Genomic DNA, 16,115 nt, shown 5'->3' on the forward strand with positions numbered 1-16,115 from the left:
TATGAGACCTGTCCAGCAAGAATTGGACAGCTAGTTGAGTTGGCACAATACATTCCGTGTCCTGAAATAGGCCCTTATTTTGATGGTGGTTTCTTACAAATCTCAGTGTGCAACTCCCATTCTGTCGGACAGAATGGTGCTCACAGTGGATGATTCCATGGACGGTTGGGGAGCTCACATTCAGGAACTGTTGACCAAAGATCTCTGGTCAGATGCACAAAAGAAGCTCCATAATAATATCCTGGGCCTCCATACCGTAGGAGTGGGTTTACAAGTGTTCCTCCCAAGACTTGAAAGGTCAAACAAGCAGGACATTTTATTCTCGATTCTCATTGTCCTGGTCTGGCCATGACAGTACTAGTTCACGAAGCTTCTAAATCTATTTGCACTCCCAGCAGTTCCATTGCAGATGCCCTCCTAGCTCCCCTCCAGGCACAATGGAGAGACATCCACCACAAAGTGTGGTTATTGATCTTGACAGCATGGTACCTGATGACCTAGAGTTTTTCAATTGAGTGGGTTGTACCACTAAACAAACACTGTTGTTGAGGCCGATGACCATCTTAAAACTATTTACTGCTATTTAAAATTACACAACACAAGATTCCCAGCTTAAGACGGAGAATGACTGTAGCATGTTCATATATGAGTGATGCCAATGCTGGAAAACTAAAGTTACAGGCAACTAACTCATTTCATTTTTATTAAAGGACTGCCACATTTTGAAAATATTCCGTCCCTTAGACAGGTAGATATTTTATAAAATTCCACACTCCTGTGTCAGACGAATAACTACATAGTGGCTGCAGCATTGAAAACAGAATGGCTTTAAAGAAAACGCCTGAAACAATAAAAATATTTACTAAACCAGTCACCAGGAAACTACCATTTTAAACAATAAATGCCTAAAAATGGTAATGCCAATTAATAGGAGTTCAACATAATAGAATAATTATAAATGAAACAAACAGTAAACTGCAAATGAACAGAAACCTCAAGTACTGGCAATGCAAAACTTCAGTAATTGCGTATAGAAATAGATGAAAACAAACAATTAGAAAATACTAAAAATGCGAACGTTCTTAAATCTTATTAGGACAATATAGGAAGGGCCATAAATCTTGCTTGCTATGTAGCTTCCTATACAGGGTTTCTCGTCCTCATCAGGTGATAGCAGTTTTAGTTAGTCATATTGCAAGGAGTCTGTGAGAATAGGTGCAACACTTTTCGTTTTCTCTATCTCACTGTAGAGGGAATTCCTTTTTAACTTGACTTTGGTGTAGTGTGCTTTTTGCTGGCTGTTTAGTATGAATGGTCTGTGTGGGACCCTCATTGGCTTCCTGTACATAGATGAATAATGATGGGGCCATATTCAGTCCCTGTACTTTTTATGAGGATTTATTGTGCAATTATGTACCACTAAGCAGTTGCTAGTTTAACATGTTCTCGTTTATCCTCTGTTGTGTTAGGCTCATGTTAAGTGTTGTTTTCACCTAGATCCTTGATGACGATGCTGCTCAGGAGCTGATGCCAATGGTAGCCGGAGCTGTCTTCACCCTCACAGCCTACCTCAGCCAGACTGTTCGCACAGAGCAGAAACAGCCTGTTCTGTCCCTTGGTCAATCACAGTATGTCTTGATGCTGGATGGTTCTTTCACTGCACCTCGTAATAGTGAGACCATTGCTGTTGGGTTTTCATCCATCGGTGATTCATCCTTGCATATCATTCTGCGGAAGTTGTTGGAGTTCATTTTGAAAACCGGTAAAGTAAATCCACGGGTCTTTCTGATTAAGTGCTCAACAAGGATGTATAAAAATACTCATGCTTGCTTTTACCTGGCGTTTGCATTGGTCTGCTCTCTCTATGAGCACCACTGTTGTTATAGCGCTTAACTACTAAATTATTCCTTTTGTTTGATGGAAAGTTCATTGATGCTTTTACTCTATGGTGCGAATACAAGTTTCCTTACTCACTAGACATTGCACATTTCATTCTTCTTGAGTATTACACAGGTTTACAAGTTAGGTGAGAGCTTCTGCCACTGTAAACAGCATTAGCTATTTACTTTAGAATGTGCATGGTTTGCCTTAGTGTGATCTGACTTCTTTGGGTAGACCGTGCTGAAGGTCTGTAGTGCTAAGTTCTTAGCAAACAGTGCTGGCACAATAGGATAAGACTCATTCATTCTCTTTGCAGAAACCATTTTCACTCTAGTTCTGGTTAAGTTATTGTTGCTATCTCTGTGACCTTTGGGCTTTAGTTAGTCAACCAGTGGAGACAGCAAGTAAACAAGGCTTGCACACACTAGACTCTAAAACAGAGTTTTTGTGTAGCTGAAATTTCTAGAAGCACGTTCAGAACCTGAGTTTTGCAAAATCTTAGCTCTGTGTGGGTTGGCTACATACAGCTACGTTCATTCACTTAGTGGGCTGTGTGAGTTTTCTTCAGTGTCTGGGGGGGCTCTACATTACTATACTCACTCAGCCAGCTGTCTGAGCATGGTTCACTACTACAGCTCAAACATTGCTTACTCCCTTTATAGGGTGTCTGAGATGGCAACTCACTTGAATGTATGCAAGGCCAGTTCACTTTCTCAAAGTCTGTCTAAGAGTCCCTCTGGCAGGGCCCTTGCTATATTCTTGTTAGTTTTGCTTTGATCAATTTTCTCAGTATTACATTTTGAAGACTCAGTGAAGAAGCATTTCTAGAATCACTTGTGCATTATGCCAACATGAGACACATGCCTCAGTAGAAAATGCTTAATTTAGCAAAGAAAATACACCCAACAGTTACTAATGTTATTTTTTATCACAGATAGGTATTTAATTAGAGTCTCTGCTGTGGTTGGATTTGTTAATGAACCCTTGTTTCTTCTGCCTGAGTAGGTGGTGGTTTCCAGCGAGTGAGAGCACACCTATATGGATCCCTGCTATATTATCTGCAGATTGCTCAGAGACCTGATGAGCCAGATACCCTTGAAGCAGGTATTTATGCATCTTCTCCCTTGTTTTAGCTGACAACAGCATACTTAATCCTTTTGAAAAAGCAATCACAGTAATTCAAGTGTCTTAGCAAAATTTTCCTTAGTCTTTTATGTTCTAGAGGATGTAGGGAGTTTAACAGTAATGTTACTTATATGTGCTACGGAAATCTGTTGCAAGTAATCCACTATTCCTGTGACTCATTCATGTTCTCAGCTTCTGCACCGGACCTACTGCTTCACCAAGTACTGTGCATGTACACTCTTGTGCAGAGCGATATGTACTCTCATTCTCAGGGCAAGCATGCATTTTCTCATCCTTTGTTATTCCTAAAAATATGGCAACTATATTTGTCCCCACTATTCCTGATAGGGCAGACCCCATTCCATTTCATGCGTCACTGTTGTATTCTTTCAAGCTCATCACCTTCACATCATAGGTCCAGGATGTGCAATACAATCTTTGCCATGTCAGTCTCTCTCTTTCCTCGTCATCTTACTTTCTTTTTTTCTGTAAACTTTTATAGCCCAGAAGACCATGTGGGAACGGCTGACTGCTCCAGAGGATGCATTTAGTAGACTTCAGAGAGAGAACCTTGCTATCATTGAGAGCTACGGTGCTGCACTTATGGGGGTCATCTGCCGAGATGCCTGCGATGGACATGAAATAGGAAGGGTAAGAGCAACAATCTTGTTTGTAGACTTTGGGGTTTAATCAGTAATCAGCAATTCAGCTGTTTGTAATTGGATTTAAATACTATTTTTTCCCCTTTACTGCTTTATGTTGTTTTTAAATTGTAACATACAGTATGTAAAAAAAAATATATATAATAATGCTCACCCCTGTGCTCAGTAACATTGTGAGTAAAACATTGACTTACACTAAAGTAAAGCATTGCCTTGGTGCATATGTTCATTTTCTGCCAGCACTTTTAAATTCCAATTTTCTAAATTATTTTTAGCCAGCCACATGTCTAATTCTACAATTATCTCTAATGTTTCCTCGCTCTAACCACTCCAATGCTTCCATCTTCTACAGTCTTCATGTCTCCTTACTAAGACTTTCTCCTCTTCTTGCAGATGCTGGCTTTGGCATTGTTGGATCGTATTGTGTCCGTGGATAAGCAGCAACAGTGGTTATTGTACCTCGCCAATAGTGGCTATCTGAAGGTACTCGTAGATAGCCTGGCACAGGATGATCTCAGTCTGCAGAGTCTGCTTACACCACAGCCCCCATTGTTGAAGGCTCTCTATATCTATGAGTCCAAAATGGTAAGACAAAGATCGAGGTTTATAAAAGTACTCTGAAAAGTTATTGTTTCAGGTTTGGCAAAACGTGACCTGGTACTGATTTTACTGTGCATCTGTGTATAAGCCTCTCAAAAGAGAAATGAATGGTTTTACAGCATGCGCTTGGTTTTCTACTGTAAATTATCTTGCACTCTGAGTAGGTCCAGTATATTGGGTATATAGTGATATGTTATCCTTAAGATTTAATCTTTTAAATGTAGAGTATAGCCTTTTCTTCTATGACACTGACCCAAGGCTCTAAGTAGACTACTGCTCCATGTCCTTTTCAGATTTCTTTCAGTCATTGCTGTCAGTGGGACACCGCATGGTTGAGTAGAAAACCTAAAGATGGTGTTTCATTAGGCCAAGTAGCCAAGCATCAAGAAACACCCCATGGCAGCATAGCCTTACTAGATTCTTAATCAAAGACAAAGTTGTGAGGAAATGGGATGTATTATATGGAGTGGTGGTGCGACCGCACCAGATAATACCTCTTTAGGGACCAATAAAGTTTAGTTTGTTCAACCTCAGCTCAACCCTGAGCAGCTGTGGCTCTGAGCAGCCAGGATTAGTCAAAAGAACAAGTTTAAAGCATTAAAACAGCTCCAAAACAATTGAAGAAAAAAGAAACTCGACACACTGGCATCTATTTATAAAAATAGAGTATATTTTTAGGAATTGATGGAAACCAAAACAAAAAATATCCACTGGAGATATAGGTTTTACAAGAAACAATACATCAATCAACATATTTGACACTGAGAAACCTTTCAGGAAAACATTTTACAGGTTGGTGTACTTAGTTATTTTGGGCGACCATCTCCAGCACCTGAACCAGTCAAGAGAGACCAGCCAAGTCCAACAAAACAGTTATCTCCTCAAGGAAAGCAGTCCTCAGTCCAGTTCCACCGTCAGTGGCTCCTTGCCATTGATGTCTATAGTGGGATCCTGATGCAAGGAATATAGGATTCTGAGGATGCTCCGGGATGCTGAAAATGCTGTGCTGTCGGTCTTCCTGATGCTAATCCGCAGTCAAGAGTCCTGGTTAGGTGTTTCTTGCTACAGGGGTCATAGTTCTCTCTCTGTGGGAAAGTGCCCCTTTTGACATGGCCACCATCCCCCCTTTTTGCCATTGGTACTGAGGTGTTTTGACTGAAGGTGCACTGAGTTCCATCTAACCATGTCTTGAGTGTCAGTACTCTTTCCTTAAAACAAGATAGAAGGTCTTAGTGTACAATTGACACTCCCTTTAACACCCCTGTAACTTGTGAGTAAATGGTACCCCTGGTACTTACAGCCTGAGTACTAGAGAGGGTCCGTAAGGGCTTGCAGCATGTCTTATGCCACCCTAAGGGACCCCTCTACAAATTGCATGCAGCCTCTCATTGCAGATTTCGTGTCATGGTGCACACCATGAGTGAAAACATGTTAGGGCACATTTATTGCGTGCCATGCTAGAGGCATTGCATTTAATATATGTAAGTCACCCCTACAGCAGGCCTGAGAGCCCTAAGGCAGGGTGCATTATATTTTACTTGAGAACATAGCTGCATGAGCATACATGCCCTTGGGCTGTCTAGTTCCATTACTAGATAATGCAAGTGACTGGGCAGCCATCTTAAGGGCATGTACTGAGCACTGCTCATCACAAGTTACCCGGCTGTATGATGGCTGCACAGAAAATAATGGTGTTTGGTATCAGACACCTCTTCTCGATAAATTCATACTGATGCCAGTATCAGATTTATTGTGATCGGCACTGAGAGGGCACCTTAGAGGTTCTCCCTGAAAACCTCTAGTGGGCTGGCTGGTATCGACCAGCCTTCCACCAGAGACAGGTTTCTGACCCCTGGAGATAGGAGCCCATGAACTCTGAGGCCAGAAACAATGCCTCCTACAGAGGAAAGTGTTACCAGCTCCTCCAGCAGGATGGCTAGTAAATCCCTCCGCTAGCAGGATTAACCCCAAATTATTTTCCCACTACTACAACTAAAAGAACAAAAAAAGGTTTGAAGCTTTTGAGAAGAGGATGTTTTCTTCTGTTAGCCTCACCCTCAGTCTACGCCAGCTGTTTACTGGCAAGGTACTCCCACACATTATGGGACTTGATTACAAATATCTTGGCCACAGTCCCAGAGAAATTTCAGGCTGATTTAGCACAGACCAATCCAGTAGGTGGCCAAGTGCGTCACCCGGACCATTTGTTATCCATCAAGAATATCGGGTTTTTTTTGGAAAAAGGAGCCATAAAGAGGGCCTGAGCTTCAGTATTCTGGTGTTTTTTGTTTTTCTGTTATTTCCTAGTGCCGAAAAGGGTGGAGGCCCTCATCCTATTTTAGATATTTGACCCCCCAATTTTTTTCTCCGGAAGGACAAATTCAAGATGCTCATTCTTGCCAGTTTTGTTTGCTCTGGATCTAGAAGACTGGATGGTGGTGTTGGACCTGCAAGGCATATATTTCCACATCTCCACCCTGCAGGTCTGCAGGCACTACCTGCAGTTAAAGTCCTTTCAGTCTCACGGGTGCTCCTCTGGTCTTCACAAAGTTGATGGTAGTGGCTGCAGCATTTTTTCGGAGGTTGTTGTACCAGTTATTCCCTACATTTTCAACTGCCTGTTGAAGGTGTGCTTGCCACTGTTTGTCACAGACCATCTCCAAACGATAGTGAGCCTCCTTACCTTGCTGGGGTTCACAGTCGATGTGCCAAAGTAGCTCCTGACACCGTTGCAGAGGGTACCTTTAATTGAAGCCATCCAGGATAAGATGCACTTTTGGGCATTCCGTACAGGACAAACTACCTATGATCTTGCTGTTTGAGTCTCAGTCATGGATCCTAGTGAGAATGCCTCATTGACTCCTTGAACTACTGTCCTTGTGCATCCTGCTTGCCAGCCATACTAGTTGATATATGCAGACTTTGCAGTTGGATTTAAAGTTTCAGTGCACTCAGTACCAGGAAAATCTGTCAGACTCCATCCAGTTTCGAAGGAGAAATCAAAAGATTTGCAGTGGTGGCTGCTTGACCGCAATTAGGCCAGTGATGAATCCCTCTTCCTACCCTACCCAGAGATAATGGTGGTAACTGCTGGGTTGGTGACATTGTAAGGAAATGCCTCCTTGGCATGGTTACCCCCTGACTTTTTGCCTTTGCTGATGCTATGTTTTGAATTGAAAGTGTGCTGAGGCCTGCTAACCAGGCCACAGCACCAGTGTTCTTTCCCTAACCTGTACTTTTGTGTCCACAATTGGCACACCCTGGCATCCAGATAAGTCCCTTGTAACTGGTTCCCCTGGTACCAAGGGCCCTGATGCCAGGGAAGGTCTCTAAGGGCTGCAGCATGTCTTATGCCACCCTGGGGACCCCTCACTCAGGACAGACACACTGCTTGCCAGCTTGTGTGTGCTGGTGAGAACAAAATGAGTAAGTCGACATGGCACTCCCCTCAGGGTGCCATGCCAGCCTCTCACTGCCTATGCAGTATAGATAAGTCACCCCTCTAGCATGCCTTACAGCCCTAAGGCAGGGTGCACTATACCATAGGTGAGGGCACCAGTGCATGAGCACTGTGCCCCTACAGTGTCTAAGCCAAACCTTAGACATTGTAAGTGCAGGGTAGCCATAAGAGTATATGGTCTGGGAGTCTGTCAAACACGAACTCCACAGCACCATAATGGCTACACTGAAAACTGGGAAGTTTGGTATCAAACTTCTCAGCACAATAAATGCACACTGATGCCAGTGTACATTTTATTGTGAAACACACCCCAGAGGGCACCTTAGAGGTGCCCCCTGAAATTGTTTCCAACTACCTGTGTAGGCTGACTGGTTCCAGCAGCCTGCCACCCCCGAGACATGTTGCTGGCCACATGGGGAGAGTGTCTTTGTCACTCTGTGGCCAGTAACAAAGCCTGCACTGGGTGGAGATGCTATCACCTCCCCCAGGCAGGAGCTGTAACACCTGGCGGTGAGCCTCAAAGGCTCACCCCCTTTGTTCCAGCACCACAGGACACTCCAGCTAGTGGAGTTGCCCGCCCCCTCCGGCCACGGCCCCACTTTTGGCGGCAAGGCCGGAGGAAATAATGAGAATAACAAGGAGGAGTCACTGGCCAGTCAGGACAGCCCCTAAGGCAGTGGTCTTCAAACTTTTATGCCGAGCCCCCCCAGTTGAAAAATAAAAATCATTGGGCCCCCCTCAGAGTTTTTCACAATTATTTTACAAAGATGCCAATGTTTAAATATGTCTAAACCTATTTAAACATTGCAGTTAAGTACCGTTACCTTTTTAAAACTGCAATAACATGCTTCTGCTTAAAACAAAGGCATGTTATCTGTATAATATTTCTTTTGGCCAGAGTTTGGCGCCCCCCCCTGGGATCACCTGAGGCCCCCCTAGGGGGGCCCGCCCCCCAGTGTGAAGACCTCTGCCCTAAGGTGTCCTGAGCTGAAGTGACTCTAACTTTTAGAAATCCTCCATCTTGCAGATGGAGGATTCCCCCAATAGGGATAGGAATGTGACCCCCTCCCCTTGGGAGGAGGCACAAAGAGGGTGTACCCACCCTCAGGGCTAGTAGCCATTGGCTATTAACCCCCCAGACCTAAACACGCCCTTAAATTTAGTATTTAAGGGCTCCCCTGAACCCAAGAATTTAGATTCCTGCAACTTAAAGAGGAAGAGGACTGCTGAGCTGAAAAACCCTGCAGAGAAGAAGACACCAACTGCTTTGGCCCCAGCCCTACCGGCCTGTCTCCCTCCTTCAGAAGAAAACTGCTCCAGCAACGCTTTCCCCAGGACCAGCGACCTCTGAATCCTCAGAGGACTGCCCTGCTTCCAAAAGACCAAGAAACTCCCGAGAACAGCGGCCCTGTTCAACAAAGACTGCTACTTTGTTTCCAGAGGAGCAGATTTAAAGACCCCTGCAATCCCCGCAAGAAGCGTGAGACTTGCAACACTGCACCCGGCGACCCCGACTCGACTGGTGAAGAAGACGCTACAGGGAGGACCCCCAGGCGACTCCAAGACTGTGAGTAACCAAAGTTGTCCCCCCTGAGCCCCCACAGCGACGCCTGCAGAGGGAATCCCGAGGCTCCCCCTGACCGCGACTGCCTGACTCTAAAATCCCGACGCCTGGAAGAGACCCTGCACCCGCAGCCCCCAGGACCTGAAGGATCGGAACTCCAGTGCAGGAGTGACCCCCAGGAGGCCCTCTCCCTTGCCCAGGTGGTGGCTAACCCGAGGAGCCCCCCCCCTTGCCTGCCTGCATCGCTGAAGAGACCCCTTGGTCTCTCATTGAAACCTATCGGAAACCCGTCACGTGTTTGCACACTGCCCCCGGCCACCCCTGTGCTGCTGAGGGTGTACTTTCTGTGCTGACTTGTGTCCCCCCCCCGGTGCCCTACAAAACCCCCCTGGTCTGCCCTCCGAAGACGCGGGTACTTACCTGCTGGCAGACTGGAACCGAGGCACCCCCTTCTCCATTGAAGCCTATGTGTTTTGGGCACCACTTTGACCTCTGCACCTGACCGGCCCTGAGCTGCTGGTGTGGTAACTTTGGGGTTGCTCTGAACCCCCAACGGTGGGCTACCTTGGACCCCAATTTGAACCCCATAGGTGGTTTACTTACCTGCAAGAACTAACAATAACTTACCTCCCCCAGGAACTGTTGAAAATTGCACTGTGTCCACTTTTAAAATAGCTATATGTGTTTTATGTAAAAAGTATATATGCTATTGTGATTATTCAAAGTTCCTAAAGTACTTACCTGCAATACCTTTCAAATGAGATATTACATGTAGAATTTGAACCTGTGGTTCTTAAAATAAACTAAGAAAAGATATTTTTCTATACAAAAACCTATTGGCCTGGAATTGTCTTTGCGTGTGTGTTCCTCATTTATTGCCTGTGTGTATGTACAACAAGTGCTTAACACTACTCCTTTGATAAGCCTACTGCTCGACCACACTACCACAAAATAGAGCATTAGTATTATCTCTTTTTGCCACTATCTTACCTCTAAGGGGGAACCCTTGGACTCTGTGCATGCTATTCCTTACTTTGAAATAGCACATACAGAGCCAGCTTCCTACATTGGTGGATCAGCGGTGGGGTACAAAACTTTGTATTTGCTAGACTACTCAGCCAATACCTGATCACACGACAAATTCCAAAAATTGTCATTAGAAATTGATTTTTGCAATTTGAACTATTTTTCTAAATTTTTAAAAAGTCCTGCTAGGGCCTTGTGTTAGTCCCTGTTAGCATTTCTTTTAGAGTTTAAAAGTTTTGTGAAAGTTTGAATTAGACTCTAGAACTAGTTTTAGATTCTTAAAAAGTATTCCAACTTTTAGAAGTATAATGTCTAGTGCAGAGATGAATGTGGAGGAACTCGACCTTGCACCTTACCTCCATCTTAAGATGAGGGAGCTAAGGTCACTCTGCAAAATAAAGAAAATAGCAATGGGCCCCAGACCTTCCAAACTACAGCTCCAGGAGCTTTTGGCAGAGTTTGAAAAGGCCATCCCCTCTGAGGATGGCAACACAGAGGATGAAGATAGTGACTTGGAGGAAAATTCCCACCTACCAGTCCTAACTAGGGAGAATAGGGCTACTCCAGCCCTGTCTCCAAATATACTAGTCAGAGATGCTGCTTCCCTCACAGGAGGGACCAACAGCTCTGGATAACTCCAGTGAAGAGGACATCCAGTTAGCCAGGATGGCCAAAAGATTGGCTTTGGAAAGACAGATCCTAGCCATAGAAAGGGAAAGACAAGAGATGGGCCTAGGACCCATCAATGGTGGCAGCAACATAACTAGGGTCAGAGATTCTCCTGACATGTTGAAAATCCCCAAAGGGATTGTAACTAAATATGAAGATGGTGATTACATCACCAAATGGTTCACAGCTTTTGAGAGGGCTTGTGTAGCCAGAAAAGTGAACAGATCTCACTGGGGTGCCCTCCTTAGGGAAATGTTCACTGGAAAGTGTAGGGATAGACTCCCCACACTCTCAGGAAAAGATGCAGAATCTTATGACCTCATGAAGGGAACCCTGATTGAGGGCTTTGGATTCAAAAGATTGGCTTTGGAAAGACAGATCCTAGCCATAGAAAGGGAAAGACAAGAGATGGGCCTAGGACCCATCAATGGTGGCAGCAACATAACTAGGGTCAGAGATTCTCCGGACATGTTGAAAATCCCCAAAGGGATTGTAACTAAATATGAAGATGGTGATTACATCACCAAATGGTTCACAGCTTTTGAGAGGGCTTGTGTAGCCAGAAAAGTGAACAGATCTCACTGGGGTGCCCTCCTTTGGGAAATGTTCACTGGAAAGTGTAGGGATAGACTCCCCACACTCTCAGGAAAAGATGCAGAATCTTATGACCTCATGAAGGGAACCCTGATTGAGGGCTTTGGATTCTCAACTGAGGAGTATAGGATTAGATTCAGGGGGGCTCAAAAATCCTCGAGCCAGACCTGGGTTGATTTTGTAGACTACTCAGTGAAAACACTAGATGGTTGGATTCAAGGCAGTGGTGTAAGTAATTATGATGGGCTGTACAATTTATTTGGGAAAGAACACCTATTAAATAATTGTTTCAATGATAAACTGCATCAGCATCTGGTAGACCTAGGACCAATTTCTCTCCAAGAATTGGGAAAGAAGGCGGACCATTGGGTCAAGACTAGGCTGACCAAGACTTCCACAGGGGGTGACCAAAAGAAAGGGGTCACAAAGCCTCCCCAGGGGAAAGGTGTTGAGACATCCAAAAACAAAAATAGTAAAGAGTCTTCTACAGGCCCCCAAAAACCTGCACAGGAGGGTGGGCCCAGAGCCTCTTCACAAACCAATTTTGGGTACAAGGGTAAAAACTTTGATCCCAGAAAGGCCTGGTGTCGTAGCTGTAGTCAGTCTGGACACCAAACTGGAGACAAGGCCTGTCCCAAGAAAAATACCACTTCTAACTCCACTCCAGCTAACACTGGAATGTCTAGTCTCCAAGTGGGATCAACAGTGTGCCCAGAGCAAATCAGGTGTCACACTGAAGCTACATTAGTCTCTGAGGGTGGGGTGGATTTAGCCACACTGGCTGCCTGGCCCCCTAATATGCAAAAATACAGGCAGCAGCTCTTAATTAATGGGACAAGTGTAGAAGGCCTGAGGGATACAGGTGCCAGTGTCACTATGGTGACAGAGAAACTGGTTTCCCCTGGTCAATACCTGGCTGGACAATCTTATCCAGTCACCAATGCTGACAATCAAACTAAAGTACATCCCATGGCTATGGTAACTTTAGAGTGGGGAGGGTCAATGGCCTGAAACTGGTGGTGGTCTCTTCAAATATCCCAGTAGACTGTTTGCTTGGAAATGACCTGGAGTCCTCAGCATGGGCTGAGGTAGAACTGAAAAGCCATGCAGCCATGCTGGGTATCCCTGAACTGGTGTGTGTCAAGACAAGGGCACAGTGCAAGGCTCAGGGTGAAAAAGTAGAGCTGGAGTCTTGAAAAAGGGCCCAGCCTACCAAGAGGAAAGGAAAGACAGCTGGGAAACCAGCTGCAACACAACAAGAAAAAGAGAACCTCTCTTCTCAGGAAGAAGTTCTGCCCTCTGAGGGAACTGAGCCTATGGAGTTGGAACCTTATCAGGTTGAGCTCTTAGGCCCAGGGGGACCCTCAAGGGAACAGTTGTGTAAGGGGCAAGAAACCTGTCCCTCTCTTGAAGGCCTTAGGCAGCAAGCTGCTGAAGAGTCCAATGGCAAGAAAACTGGAACACATAGGGTCTATTGGGAAGATGGACTCCTGTACACTGAGGCAAGAGATCCCAAACCTGGTGCCACTAGGAGAGTGGTAGTGCCTCAGGAGTTCAGAGAGTTTATTCTGACCTTAGCCCATGATATTCCCCTTGCTGGGCATTTGGGACAAACCAAGACGTGGGAGAGACTAGTCAACCACTTCTACTGGCCCAACATGTCCCAGAAAGTTAAGGAGTTTTGTGTCTCCTTTACCACCTGTCAAGCCAGTGGCAAGACAGGTGGACATCCAAAGGCCCCCCTCATTCCACTTCCAGTGGTGGGGGTCCCCTTTGAAAAAGTGGGTGTGGACATAGTGGGTCCACTTGAACCTCCCACAGCCTCAGGAAATATGTACATCCTAGTTGTAGTAGTGGATCATGCTACTAGGTATCCTGAAGCTATTCCCCTTAGGTCGACTACTGCCCCTGCAGTAGCCAAGGCCCTCATTGGTATCTTTACCAGAGTGGGTTTCCCTAAGGAGGTGGTGTCTGACAGAGGTACCAACTTCATGTCAGCATACCTGAAACACATGTGGAATGAGTGTGGAGTGACTTATAAATTCACTACACCCTATCATCCACAAACTAATGGCCTTGTTGAGAGATTCAACAAGACATTAAAGGGCATGATCATGGGGCTCCCAGAAAAACTCAAAAGGAGATGGGATGTCCTCTTGCCACGTCTGCTTTTCACTTACAGAGAGGTGCCTCAGAAGGGAGTAGGGTTCTCACCCTTTGAACTTCTGTTTGGCCACCCTGTAAAGGGACCACTAGCTCTTGTTAAAGAAGGCTGGGAGGGACCTCTTCATGAGCCTAAACAAGACATAGTGCATTATGTACTTGGCCTTCGTTCAAGGATGGCAGAGTACATGGAAAAGGCAAGTAAAAACCTTGAGGCCAGCCAACAGCTCCAGAAGTTTTGGTATGACCAAAAGGCTGCAATGGTTGAATTTCAACCAGGGCAGAAAGTCTGGGTTTTGGAGCCTGTGGCTCCCAGGGCACTTCAAGACAGATGGAGTGGCCCTTACCAAGTGCTAGAGAAGAAGAGTCAGGTCACCTACCTGGTGGACCTAGGCACTAGCAGGAGCCCCAAGAGGGTGATCCATGTGAACCGCCTAAATCTCTTCCATGATAGGGCTGATGTGAATCTGTTGATGGTAACAGATGAGGACCAGGAAGCTGAGAGTGAACCTCTCCCTGATCTCCTCTCATCAAACCCTAAAGATGGCTCAGTGGATGGAGTGATCTATTCAGACACCCTCTCTGGCCAACAGCAATCTGATTGTAGGAAGGTCCTGCAACAGTTTGCTGAGCTCGTTTCCCTAACCCCTGGTCAGACACACCTGTGTACCCATGATGTGGACACAGGAGACAGCATGCCTGTCAAAAACAACATTTTCAGACAGTCTGACCAAGTTAAGGAAAGCATCAAGGTGGAAGTCCACAAGATGCTGGAATTGGGAGTAATTGAGCACTATGACAGCCCCTGGGCTAGCCCAGTGGTCTTAGTCCCCAAACCTCACACCAAAGATGGAAAGAGAGAGATGAGGTTTTGGGTGGACTACAGAGGACTTAATTCTGTCACCAAGACAGATGCCCATACCATTCCTAGAGCTAATGAACTGATAGACAAATTAGGTGCTGACAAATTCTTAAGTACCTTTGACTTAACAGCAGGGTACTGGCAAATCAAAATGGCACCTGGAGCAAAAGAAAAGACCGCATTCTCCACACCTGATGGGCATTATCAGTTTACTGTTATGCCCTTTGGTTTAAAGAATGCCCCTGCCACCTTCCAAAGGTTGGTGAATCAAGTCCTTGCTGGGTTGGAATCCTTTAGTGCAGCTTATCTTGATGATATTGCTGTCTTTAGCTCCACCTGGCAGGATCACCTGGTCCACCTGAAGAAGGTTTTGAAGGCTCTGCAATCAGCAGGCCTCTCTATCAAGGCATCCAAATGCCAGATAGGGCAGGGAACTGTGGTTTACTTGGGACACCTTGTAGGTGGAGGCCAAGTTCAGCCACTCCAGCCTAAGATCCAGACTATTCTGGACTGGGCAGCTCCAAAACCCCAGACTCAAGTCAGGGCATTCCTTGGCTTGACTGGGTACTATAGGAGGTTTGTGAAGGGATATGGATCCATAGTGACAGCCCTCACAGAACTTACCTCCAAGAAAATGCCCAAGAAGGTAAACTGGACTGTAGAATGCCAACAGGCCTTTGACACCCTGAAACAAGCAATGTGCACAGCACTAGTTCTAAAAGCTCCAGATTACTCCAAGCAGTTCATTGTGCAGACAGATGCCTCTAAACATGGGATAGGGGCGGTTTTGTCCCAAACAAATGATGATGGCCTTGACCAGCCTGTTGCTTTCATTAGCAGGAGGTTAGTCCCCAGGGAGCAGCGTTGGAGTGCCATTGAGAGGGAGGCCTTTGCTGTGGTTTGGTCCCTGAAGAAGCTGAGACCATACCTCTTTGGTACTCACTTTGTAGTTCAAACTGACCACAGACCTCTCAGATGGCTGATGCAAATGAAAGGTGAAAATCCAAAACTGTTGAGGTGGTCCATCTCCCTACAGGGAATGGACTTTATAGTGGAACACAGACCTGGGACTGCCCATGCCAATGAAGATGGCCTTTCCAGGTTCTTCCACTTAGAAAATGAAGACTCTCTTGGGAAAGGTTAGTCTCATCCTCTTTCGTTTGGGGGGGGGGGTTGTGTAAGGAAATGCCTCCTTGGCATGGTTACCCCCTGACTTTTTGCCTTTGCTGATGCTATGTTTTGAATTGAAAGTGTGCTGAGGCCTGCTAACCAGGCCCCAGCACCAGTGTTCTTTCCATAACCTGTACTTTTGTATCCACAGTTGGCACACCCTGGCATCCAGATAAGTCCCTTGTAACTGGTACCCCTGGTACCAAGGGCCCTTATGCCAGGGAAGGTCTCTAAGGGCTGCAGCATGTCTTATGCCACCTGGGGACCCCTCACTCAGCACATACACACTGCTTGCCAGCTTGTGTGTGCTGGTGAGAACAAAATGAGTAAGTCGACATG

General features: G+C 45.6%; 1 protein-coding gene across 1 annotated transcript in view; it reads left to right on the forward strand.

Annotated features, from left to right (window-relative positions):
• NUP205 (nucleoporin 205) overlaps positions 1-16,115 on the forward strand; it is a 525,888-nt gene that overhangs the window by 383,734 nt on the left and 126,039 nt on the right. The window contains exons 29-32 of the mRNA XM_069227955.1: positions 1,498-1,762; positions 2,887-2,985; positions 3,509-3,657; positions 4,062-4,253. Of these exons, the coding sequence (XP_069084056.1) occupies positions 1,498-1,762; positions 2,887-2,985; positions 3,509-3,657; positions 4,062-4,253 (705 nt within the window). The remainder of the gene's footprint in view (positions 1-1,497; positions 1,763-2,886; positions 2,986-3,508; positions 3,658-4,061; positions 4,254-16,115) is intronic.

The sequence above is a fragment of the Pleurodeles waltl genome, chromosome 4_1 (assembly GCF_031143425.1).
Source record: "Pleurodeles waltl isolate 20211129_DDA chromosome 4_1, aPleWal1.hap1.20221129, whole genome shotgun sequence".
NCBI classification, from domain to species: Eukaryota; Metazoa; Chordata; class Amphibia; order Caudata; family Salamandridae; genus Pleurodeles; species Pleurodeles waltl.